This window comes from Pelophylax lessonae (assembly GCF_965119305.1).
Source record: "Pelophylax lessonae genome assembly, chromosome: 2".
In the NCBI taxonomy this organism is placed as follows: domain Eukaryota; kingdom Metazoa; phylum Chordata; class Amphibia; order Anura; family Ranidae; genus Pelophylax; species Pelophylax lessonae.
Window position 1 is genome coordinate 302579279 of NC_138769.1, and position 12606 is coordinate 302591884.

The following is a 12606-nucleotide window of genomic DNA, read 5'->3' on the forward strand; positions in this document are numbered from 1 at the left end:
ATATAAAGCGTCGCCTATGGATAGTAAACTTTACGTTGTTTGTCACCAATTTTAAAGCGTGACCTGTTTAGTATCCATATATTTGGTATGGTATATATTTTACAAAAAAAAAAATTGGGTTATGAATTGTGCTTTTTTTTTGCATACAATGTATAAAAGTGTATTTTTTCACAAAAATTGCGTTTAAAAAACCGCTGTGCAAATATGACATAAAAAAAAATTGCAAAACCCACTCATTTATTCACTATAGGGCCTCTGCTTTACAACATATAATGTTTTTGGGTTCGAAGTAATTTTTTTAGCAAAGAAAAAAAAAACAATGAACAAACAAAGTACCAGAAAATGCCTGATCTTCCAGTGGTTAAACCAAATAGACGTTTGTGCTCTATCTATACTTCTATGTACTGTACAAATATGGTGTGCTTCGGCTTCCGTACAGACCCCGCCCATCTACTCGCCCTTAACCAACATGGCGCATCGGAAGCGGTGGGAAGGCGACGTCATGGCATCCTCCAAAAAAATGTCGGACGCCGAACTCCGGGAAGAGTTGCAGGAGCTAGGCGTTTCTGCGGGACCTATCACTGACAGTACCCGAGGGGTGTACCAAAAAAAGCTGCAAAAGTTAAAAGCAGAGGGTGCGAAAAGCCAGAAAAAGGAGAGCGGGAGGGCGAGGAGAAGCGAGGGGAGCACGAGGACCAGGCGCAGCCAACCCTTAGAAGACAGAGGAGGGGATTGGGAGGATGAAGAGGACAGGAACCCTGTGGTGGAGAGAAAAAGCTATGGCGGGAGGTCGGAAAGAGCAGAGGATAGTGTTTACTCTTCTTATAAAAGTGTTCCTGCTCACGTGGAGGACGCAGGGCTGTGGAGGACTGACAGGTCCTCACTAGCAGGGGGTCTTTTAGCTAGAAGCACCACTGACTATGATGACTACTCAGGGTATGAACATAGATCTTCACTGGGGGTGGACAGACTTCCAAGAAGCACTTTTGATAATAGTGGAAGCTTGGAACAGAAGAGCAGGTCCTCCCTGGGAGGGGACAGATTTACAAGGGACACATCTGATTATGGTGGCTACCTGGGGCAGGGGGTCAGGTCCTCCCTGGGAGGGAACACATCTGATTATGGTGGCTACCTGGGACAGGAGGTCAGGTCCTCCCTGGAAAGTGAAAGATCAGCAAGCAGTTACCTGGGGCATGAGGTCAGACCCTCCTTAGGAAGTGATAGATATGGTTCCTTGGGGCACGTGGGCAGATCCTTCATAGGAGGTGAAAGGTTTCCAAAAACTTCTGATTATGGTTCCATGGAAAAGGTCATATCCCCCATGGGAAGTGATAGATTTTCAAAACCCATTTCTGCTTATGGTTCCTTAGAACAGGAGACCAGGTCCCCTCTAGGAGGTGAGATATTTAAAAGAACCACTCCTGGTTATGGGGGCTACCTGGGACAGGAGCCAAGATTAAGATCAGTGGGTGAAAGGTCAGGCTTACCTGTCAGTAGGGATGAGGGTAGATCTTGGTCCAGATACAATGATGGAGATACAAAGGGCCAGCTTTCCTATAAGGACTATCCAAATCTTAGTCGGGGGAAATCTGCTCAAAGTAAACCGAATTGGAGTCGTGCTCTAGAGTATTATTTATCAAAACTGGTACGGGCGCTGTCAGTAGGTCTGGTAATTGTCTTCTTTGGTATTCTCATTATGAAGAGTGGAATACTTTACAATACACAGCAGGATGACAGTAAGTTGGTTTGTTAGCTATTTTTAAATTTATTTTCTAGCTCACTAAGGCTGGCCATACAATGTTCGAAGAACCGGCAGAGATTCAAACCCTTAATGGGCAGGCTTAAGGTACAACCAACCTGCCGGATTCTCTTGAGATTATCGCTAGCGGCTGCTATAGCCTCTAGCAGTATTCCCTGGCTTCCCCTGCTGGGAGAGGACAATAGCCCGGCAGGAGGAATTCACTGTCTGTGGAAATGGGGGAATTGAGCAAATTTCTTCCTTGCAATCATGGGAAATTTGCTCTGTTTATGATCGGCCTAAATCATGTTAAGTCTGTAAATGCTTTTTGTGTGTGTGTGTGTGTGTGTGTGTGTGTATATATATATTAGGGATTGACCGATTATTGGCAACACCAATATATCGGGGGCCGATATGCACTTTCCCCGATAAATCGGAATCAACCCTGGAGGTGACCGATGTTTCGGGTAAGTGCTGTACCAGAGTGATGCCTGCAGCTAGAGGCATCACCCCATTACCGGCGTCCATAGTCGACGGTCAGCTGACTTGTAATGACAACCAATGCGGCTGAGAAGCCGCTCGGCTGTCATTACAAGGAGCGGGAGGGGACGCCCTCCACATTCCGTGGCTCGCCTGGGTCTCCCGTCCCACCAGGAGACTCGGGCATCCTACCTGCACGGCCGCTGAAGAGAAGACCTGTGTACCTGTGAAAACAAAAAAAAAAAACATTTTTATTTAAATGTCCGATAATATCGGCCGATATCCGATGACCAAAATATCGGTATCGGCAATAAAAAAAGATATCGGTCGATTTTTTTTTTTTATTTATATATATATATATATATATATATATATATATATATATATCTGAGTTATACTTGCTAAATTCCAGGTCTGCGTTATTTTTTTTTTTTTTTTTTGCATAGTGGACCAATGCAAATATGCATATTCTATACCTGAAAGAATGGAATATGGAAATGGAATACACAGTGGCTGCTATGTGCAGGAGACATCTGACAATTGCTGGGAAGTGTCATCACCCATAGGGTTACTATGGCGCTTCCGTTGTCGGCTGCCTCTCCTGCACATGCCTACACACAGAAGCAACCACTGACAGCTCAGCTGTCACTGGTCCATCTTCAAAAAAGGTAAGTATAGCAATTTTTGCTTTACAGGGCTAGATAGATTTGTTTTAGAATGTGGCTACCAGTAGATTAAGGGCTCACCTACATACAGACTAGGTTGACTGCCGGTAGGTGGTTAAAACGCTTCTATCCTAAACATGATTCTTCTGCATTCAGGAGAGGGAGGTTGAACCTCCCCTAACCGTAACAGCTTCTAAACTCTTGTAAAAGCCTTTGTGTACGTGATCAGCATAGAGGGGGTGAATCGGCGCTAATTTCTTCATAAATGATGAATAAAACCAAGCATAAAAATGAATAATCAACTTCAATCAAAGAGGTGTGGGAATCTGTTAAAGATGTGTGGGAAATGTTGCGTGGTGATAGTGACTAGAAACGTGGAGATAACGTGCTGGTGCCTATAAATACACAGATGATACGTGGCCACCAATATATGATTTCCTTAAAAATTATAAAAATCAATGCAAAAAGTGCTAAATATTCTTGTGAATAAAATAGACAAATAAAGTGAAACTTTTTGCTTCAAAATGTCCCAGTGCAACAAGATATATAACGTGGCTTGAAGGTGATATCTCAAGATATAGAACTGGTGACTTTTCTTTGTGAGATCCAAAGTGGTGTCATGCAGAGTGAGCAAGGTATCCAAAAATCAGGTGCAATGGCCGCTCACCTTACATTACACCAATTAAGGCGTTATCTGTATTAGAGTAGTGGTTCTCAAATCCGGGTAATGATTCCTCCTTTTCTCCTTTGGGATTGAAATTGGGGATTGCACCTCAATGGCCACTCTTTAATAGTATGGACTCGATGTATGAACAGATCACTGTTCTAGATCCCAGTTGGCTCAAAGAGACAAAATAGGGGCTCCCATGGTGAAGTATATCCATTTATTTCACAAATAAACAAGTAGAGACTTACAGTTTAAGCAGAAGACAGCAAGCAGCCGCATACAGCGGTATATTACGGGGACTTCCGTTTTACGGCTGCAACCGGAAGTGACGTCACCTGGTTCCCCCGACGCGTTGCGTCACTCAATCACATGACTTTCTCAAGGATCTAAACTCTTGTAAAAGCCTATTTGTACGTGGGCACACAGGCTTTTATGGAGTTGAGTTTAGGAGCTTTGGCAAAAGTTTTGGAGCTTTAGTGTACATGAGCCCTTAGAGTTAATTTTTGGCTGAACTTCTACTTTAAGTTTTCAGGAATATGCATTGAGATACAATTCTAATCCTGCTTTCATTAAAGCCCAACTCCAGACAAAAAAATTATTTTCTGTTAGTGAGTGTTCCTATCATTTTGAATAGGTGGGAACTTTCTGCATTTTGGCCAGACACTGTAGCTAAGCAAAAAGATTACCTAGTTACTGGGCTATCAGAAATTTCACACAGTGGTCCAGCACTAACTGGCTGACTGTGTATTGATTTCAGATATTTGGCCACCCAGCAGCAGGAACGGGCAGTGTGACGAGCTCTGGGCGGTTCGGTCTTCCTTCCTTTGGCCCCATGTGGCTTAGGCCCCTTTCAGACAGGCTTTTTGATCAGGTCCGCTTGTCATCGTTTCAGGCGGACTTGATCGGATGCACCATGCATCCCTATGGAGCGGTGACATGTCCGCTGACACCCGCTGCTATCTGATCCTGTCCATGAAATCCAGAGGGATGGTAACCCTATTTTCCATCCTTCTGGAGGATGGGATTGGATGTAAACGGACAGGTGGTCACAGTGAGCAGAGACAGACCTGTCATCCACCTGCTCAGTGGTGATCGCCGGATCGATCCCCTCTGAGCAAAACAAAGTCAGCTGGGCAGGAAATCCCGTGTGAAAGGACCCTTTTAGTCTGCTGCTGGATCAGAACTCTGGAGCAAGGTAGGGAGAGGTGAGGAAGACTGGCTCCAAATATTGGCACTGTGGTCAGTTATTGTCATTCCTGTTGTCCTATGTTGCTCTTGTGTCACCCTATGTAACATTTATTGCCCATGTTCTGTCACATTTCTCTATGTATTCCATGTGTTATCAGGATTGCTGGGATTTTTTAGGTCAGCTCTTTTTGTTTAGAGGACAATATTTCTATATTTAACCAGTTTTACTTTTCACCCACCCACAGTACACTTACTGCGGGCCAGCTGGATCACGTACATGTAGGTCATCCAGCCTGTTCTGAGTTAAGGCTCATACACACTCTAAGAACATTTTCATCCAAATAATTTTCGTATGATTTTTGTATAGTGTGTACAGAACTTTCTACAGACGGTTCAGAATTTTCGTCCGAAAATTCTCGAAGGGAAAAACTCCAACATTTTTCTCGTACGGGAAAAAACAAACGATTTTCGTCTGTGTACCGTTTTCGTACGATTTATGTAAAAGAAAATCAGAAAAGAGAGACTGCGCATGATCAGAAACAAACAACAAAAAAAGCCTTTGTCGTACAAGAATATTTGTACAAATTTCCGGAAGAAAATTCTTTCATCGGTTCCGATTTGCTGTGAAACAACGTGGAAAATCGGACAATCTTTCGCCTGATTTTCTTATAGTGTGTATCCCACTTTAGGGGAGCTCATGCACACACCCCCTGCTAACCTGTGTGGTCACTGGCTACAGTGGGATTTTGTCAGCATGTCCCCACCTATGATTTATGGCTGAGATCTAGTGGTCGGCTGTAGCCAATCACAGCACAGAATTCTGTGTTTACTAACACAGGGCTTTGTACACAGATCAGCAATCTGGGCGTTTCTTGTAGGGATTAAAAACAGCCAAAGCTGTTAGTAAAAGCTACACAGTTAACCCCTTCCCAGCCAGTGTCATTAATACAGTGTGCAGTATTATCTGTTGTTGGTGTTTATAGAAGTGTCACTATTGATGTTGGTGCACCTCCCAGCGAGGGTTGGTTAGCGCCAGATTGCTCGCCACACTATCAAAGTCCCACTATACAATGCTGGTAATGGCTACTGGTATAGCATCATAGGTGCAATTCCTATCTATATCTATATCTATCATAGTTTTTAGATGCTATAGCTTACTAAAGACCTGTAGCATAATACATTGCTAAATTGAAATTTGATATTTTTTTCTTTTCTTTTTTTACTGGATGTTTAATACCAGAAACTAGAAAATATTATTTTATTTTTCAAAGTTGGACTTTTTTATTTTTATTATGTTTTGTAGCATAAGTACAAAGTTATTGCTTTTCAAAATTTTCGATCTTTTTTAGTTCATATAATAAAAACCCGGTGGTGATCAAATGCCACCAGAAGAAAGCTCTATTTGTTTGAAAAAAGTATATACATTTCATTTGCATACATGCATTTGCTTGCGTGACTGCGTAATTGCCAGTTAAAGTAGCACAGTGCTGACTAACAATGTCCTGATCATGAAGGGGTAAAACCACTCCCTGCAGGTCCAGGAAAAAAAGATGCTATTTTGGCTCCATCTAAGATCACAACAGCACACAAAATCAGACACTTTTTTTCTCCCTACAAATAACCTACTGCTATTAGCCCAACCACACAAGGTCACAGCTTTACTTATCTCATCATCATAGCAAACATTATATTTAGAGTAAATCCTACTGATTAAGCTGTGACAATAAACGAGAAGGGGGAATAGTGGCGAGATAATGCCTCTTCAGCGCGCATGCGCACACATTGACTAGAGCTCAAGGGAATCCTACATGAAGGCAGTTTGTGTTAAGCCCCGTACACACGTACCGATGGTCGGCTTACAAATGTTCCTCTTTTCTCCCCGGGATGTCGGTGTCTGCTGAAAAGTGCAAAGACAGCACAAGGACAGCACAAGAATTTTGTCCGCCGACTGCAGAAGTGATGTCATGTAATGGTTAACTTTCCCTGTGTTTTCTATTTTCTGAGCATGCCCAGTCTTGCAAATCTGCGGTCTGTCGGCCGAATTGTGTACTGACAGGCGAACAATCGTCCGTTCTGGTGTCGGCATACAAATATTTTCATGTTTGCACGAAAGACTTTTGTCCGCGGATTGTGCGCAGACATCTGTCGGAGGCACCATACTAACACGCGTACAATCGGCAGATCCTTCGTCCACCGACGTTTGTATGCCGACGATCGGTACGTGTGTACGGGCCTTTACACAAAAAAAACGCTCTGTTACATCAAGTTAAAGTGGAGTTCCACCCTATTTTTATACTTGCCTCCATCTTCTCGCTCCGGGTCACCTGAAAAAGAAATGGATAATCGCATATTTTTTTTTTTTTTACTTACCTCGTAGCGAAGAAAATATACTTACCTTACTTCCTTCTTCCTCCTTCCTCGGCCGCGGCCCGTCGTCACTTCCTGGCTCTGCAATGATTCCTGGGAGCTGAACGTCATAGCTCCCAGGAATCATTGCGCCTGCACCGGCCCCGACGTCAGTTCCGGGTCGCGCGCGTCATCCCCTTCTAAACAGCTTCTGGGCATGCCCAGAAGCTGTGGAGGGATGACGCGCGCGACCCGGAAGTGACGTCGGGGCCGGCGCAGAGCATCGTGGGACCAAAGAAGGCGGAAGAAGACGCCGAAGAGGACGCGCTGGCTTCAAGCTGCCCACATCTGAGATGGCAGCGCTGGACAAGACGTTTGCAAGGTAAGTATTTGTCCTAACAGGTAAGTGCAACCCGGGACAGATCAGAGGCTAGCCATTGTGGAATGCACTAGCCCTGACTGTCCCGGGGGTATTAAAAAAAAAAAAAAAAAAATCCAGGGTGGAACTCCGCTTTAAACATGTAATGAATAACAAAGAAAATGTGCTGGGCCAGATTAATACATAAATAGTGGATGGTCCTATAAATAAATACTATGGGTGATTACACAAATGGGAAATAAATCACCCCAAGGTGTATCCATCAAAGGAATAATAATGAAAACACATAATGGCTAATGTGAATCAAAATGAATTGATGCTAGAGATGAATAGGTGCAAAAAGTCCAAGTGTCAGAAATCCAAAAATGAAGAGACAACTCGTGTCTCATACACCTCCGTGGTAATCAGATGAAATTACGTGCTCCTTAATCCGCCACCACTAAGTAATCAAGCCTCTCTCCTTCCTATTTGACCCAAGAGTCACTAATGGGTCAGATAAAGCAGTTCCTTTAAGGGATAATGGATCGATGGGCAGATAGAAACTTGGGGCTGAAAGGATAATCCCAGGACCAGCACCGGATCACTCGTACTCCACACCTCAAAGAAGAACTTCATTAAAATAGTCACACACTGCTTGATTCTATTTATAGTTAAAACTTGTAATGAAGTCTGTAATAAAATAATTTTAGAATGTTAGAATAGCCAGTGCTATAAGGTGACAGGACAAACTTTACTTTTACTTCTTATACCCAGAGTGCTGCTAATGTATCTATGGAAGTTGAAAAGCATAAAAACATCAAGTGTTCTTTGGTGGCACTAGCTAAATAGCTGAAATAATTTTTGACCTGGAGCAGTATCTAAAGGAGATCTTGAGCCGGAATGGAGGATCTTGGATCAACTCTAGAGCTGGGGTTTCTCTAATTGTCTGATGCTGAGGCTTCAGAGCAGTGCTGGAACTGGTGTTTTAGGCTCCATTCATATATGTGAATGGGGCCATTTGCAATTTAGATGTGGTAATACCAGTATGAGTTCCCTACAAATAACTGCTATGGGGTGCCCCGAAAGGCATGGGAGGCTGACAGGTCCTGGATCTATTCACGGCTGTTTGCATGTAATCGTTCATATAAAGAGAAAAGACCATTTTGAAAAAAATATTTTTTACTTTCTGCTATAAAACATATCTAATATATATAAAAAAAAAAAAATCAAATTTCTTCATAAACTTAGGCAGATGTGTATTCTGCTACATATTTTTGGTAGAAAAAAATCACAATAAGCGTATATTGATTGGTTTGCGCAAAAGTTAAAGCGTCTACAAACTTTGAGATATATACTGGAATTTTTTTTGCTTTTATATTAGTAATGGCGGCAATCAGCGATTTATAGCAGGACTGCAATATTGCGACAATCGGACACTCACGCTTTGTGGGAAGTATACAGTGATTAGTGTTAAAAATATGCACTGTCACTGTACTAATGATACTGGCAGGGATGGAGGTGTCAACATCTAGGGTGATCAAAGTATGCCTAATCAGTGCTTGTGTACAATGTGTGCTGTTTTCACTTAGGAATGTGATGGATTTTCTTTCCGTGTGTGTGTGTGTGTATATTTGCTCAAAATAAATTAAAGGAACACTTTTTAATCAGAGTATAGCATCAAGTCAATTCAAGTCCTGGGGTATTAATCGGGGTGGTTGTTCAGTTTCAGCTGCTTTGGTGCTAATGAAATCAAAGGGGCACTAGATGAGCAACAATGAGATGACCTCCAAAACAGAATGGTTTTACAGGTAGATGCCACTGAATTTTTATTTTTTTTTTTACTAGTTTTGCACAGGCATTCCAACTCCTCCAGGATGGCACATCGATACGTGCCATTGCCAGAAGTCTCAAGAGCATGGAGGAGATTTTAGGAGACAGGCAGTTACTGTAGGAGAGCTGGACAGGGCTGTAGAAGGTCCTTAACCCATCAGCAGGACTGGTATCTGCTCCTTTGTGCAAGAAGAAGGTTTTTTTTTTAAAGTTTTAAGAAGTTTTAAAAAACTTTGTGTACATGTGAGTGCCTAAAAAGTCCCACCAATAGGGGAAACTTTTTCTTGAGTCTTTGTGCAAGAAGGAACAGGATGATCACTGCCAGAGCCCTACAAAATGACCTCAAGCAGGCCACTGGTGTAAATGTTTGGTCAGAGACTATCTGAAACACTTTGAGGGTAGCCTCAGGGGCTGACATCCTCTAGTGGGCCCTGTGCTCACTGCCCGGCACCGTAAAGCTAATTTGGCATTAGCCATTGAACACCAGAATTGGCAGGTCATCCACTGGCTTTTTACAGATGAGAGCAAGTGAGTGCCAGTGTCACTGATCTCATCCATCCACCGCCGTCCCTCTGCCTGATCTCATTCCCTCCCACCGCCGTCCCTCTGTTACTTACTTATTTTGTGCATTTAGGACAAACGCATTCAGGTCTTTGTTAAAACAATCTCCTGAGCAACCCAGAACTAGTTTGTGAGAGTCGGTCTGTTCCACATTTTTACAGCTTTTACGGCAAAGAAGTCTTTCTGTTTTTCCTCTAGATGTAAAGAATGCCCCTTTGTTCTCTGTAATGAACTGAAGGTAAATAACTTACAGATTTATTTTGGGATGGTTATGAGAACTACCCTCCCCAAATAGGATATTGCGCTAAGAGCAAATGACAGTGAAAAAATTGAATTTTTCTGACTGCTTGAATTTTTGCATACAAACGAACATTAAGACTCCATTCACACCAGCGCGACTTGTCAGGCGACTTGTGAGCCTGACAAGTCGCAGTCCATTGGCTGCTACAGCGACTACTAGGAGCGACTACTTCGGGGCGACCTTGGAGCGACCTTGGAGCGACTTGCATAGACTTCCATTATGTGAAGTCCTTGCAAGTCGCTTTGAAGTCGTGGTGCATGGGAATGCACAAGTCGCCCCCGAAGTAGTACAGAGTCGTGCCGCCCCAGTGTGAACCGAGCCTAACAGTGATGCATCACAGAATCGAATTGTTGATAGGATAATCGAATCGTGAGACAAGTGAAGATTCACATCCCTACTGCCAACCCAAATTTTGAATGTAGTGACGTTATTTTTATTTAGTGTTGCAGTTGGCTGTTCTTGTTTCCACCTTTTTGTTTCCAGCAATTGTGTACTGCAAGGGCCTTCCAGATTGGAAATAAACCCTATGGTTGCTACTTATTTGGTCATAGGTAATACAGTCAGAATGAAAAATATATGACCAGCATTAGCTTTTTGTAAATTCTCTTGGCCTTTATGAAGCAAACTGCTACAGAACAGAGTAAAAACCTAAATGTATTGCCTAGATATCACAAGATTCATAATCAAACACAGCCTCCCACTAGGATTGTTACAGAAAGAGTTACTGCAGTAATAAAAATACATATTAACTGTGTCAGCTGCTTTATTCTAATCCGCACACACACAATCAGGGAACATATTTCATATTTATGACTGAAAGTAGAAAAAATTCCATTGATATTGCAAAAATTAGAAATCTCATTTTAATTTTTGAAAGCTGTTCTCCTGTCCTCTCACCAAAAAAAAGTAGTAAAAGTCAGCAACTACAAATGCTGTAGCTGTTGACTTTTTTTAATAAAAGGACATTTACTTGTCCAGAGTTCTAGCTCCATTCTCACTCTCCCCTCGATGGTCTTTGGGTCCCTGCCACCGGCCTGCTAGCTGTGGGAAGCCGGCTGTGACTCGTTGTGGCTTCACAGTAGAGCTGCATGATTCTGGATAAAATGAGAATCACAATTTTTTTTTTTTTGTTTATAATAAAAATCACGATTCTCCACGTAACATCAGCTTTCACATTAAACAAAAAAATTGGGCTAACTTTACTGTTTTTTTTTTTTTTTAAATTCAATAAAGTGTATTTTTTCCCAAAAAACTGCGTTTGAAAGACTTCTGCGCAAATACAGTGTGACGTAAAAGATTGCAACAATTGCCATTTTATTTAAAAGAAAGAGAATTGTGGGACTTTAAATGAGGTAAAATTGGACATGAAGTATTTTAATAAGATAAATATAATACAGAATCACTGTTACATAAGCACATACAGAAATACAGCACAGAGCAAATATGATAATACATAGTAAATCCAAATTTATTACAAAATTTCCAGGACCAAATAGATCACTCAAGAATGTAATGGATATATCAACATGTAAATATTCTCTGTGCTCATAAATTTGCAATGTAGTGTATTGAAATAAAACATGGGAGTAATTGTAGGCTCTATGCGTTTCGTGGACCTCCGTCCATTCATCAGGAGCTTAAAAAGTATGTCTAAAAATGGAAATATGGGTTGTATTAATATATTATTATATTGTAAAAAGGGGAAAAATAGATGATATTAAGAGATATATAGGAATAGCCACTACCTTGAACAGTGTCATAAATCCTCAAAACAGTCCAGTCAGAAGAAAGGGGGGGACTGAGGCGGATTCAGGGATTGCCTGTTCCGGGGCTGAGACATGGATTGCAACCAGCAAAAGGACAACAGGAAGGAGAGGACCAAAGTGAAGGTGAATAAGGAATTCCAAGGATATACTCCGGGGATTGATGGCAAAGGCTCATTAGAAGCACAATCAATCTGAAAGAATATTTATAATATTGTGTATAGAATAATTATACCGCGAGAATAAATCTCAATGAACAATATTAGCAATTAAGTAAATCCATAAGAAAAGGTATAATTATTCTATACACAATATTATAAATATTCTTTCAGATTGATGTTGTCCTTTTGCTGGTTGCAATCCATGTCTCAGCCCCGGAACAGGCAATCCCTGAATCCGCCTCAGTCCCCCTTTCTTCTGACTGGACTGTTTTGAGGATTTATGACACTGTTCAAGGTAGTGTCTATTCCTATATATCTCTTAATATCATCTATTTTTCCCCTTTTTACAATATAATAATATATTAATACAACCCATATTTCCATTTTTAGACATACTTTTTAAGCTCCTGATGAATGGACGGAGGTCCACGAAACGCGTAGAGCCTACAATTACTCCCATGTTTTATTTCAATATGCTACATTGCAAGTTTATGAGCACAGAGAATATTTACATGTTGATATATCCATTACATTCTTGAGTGATCTAT

General features: G+C 41.6%; 1 protein-coding gene across 1 annotated transcript in view; it reads left to right on the top strand.

The window, feature by feature from the left end:
* The first annotated feature begins 454 nt into the window (after positions 1-454).
* Positions 455-12606, top strand: part of LEMD2 (LEM domain nuclear envelope protein 2) — a 74985-nt gene continuing 62833 nt past the window's right edge. The window contains exon 1 of the mRNA XM_082246391.1: positions 455-1736. Coding sequence (XP_082102517.1) covers positions 470-1736 — 1267 coding nt within the window. The 5' untranslated portion in view covers positions 455-469. The remainder of the gene's footprint in view (positions 1737-12606) is intronic.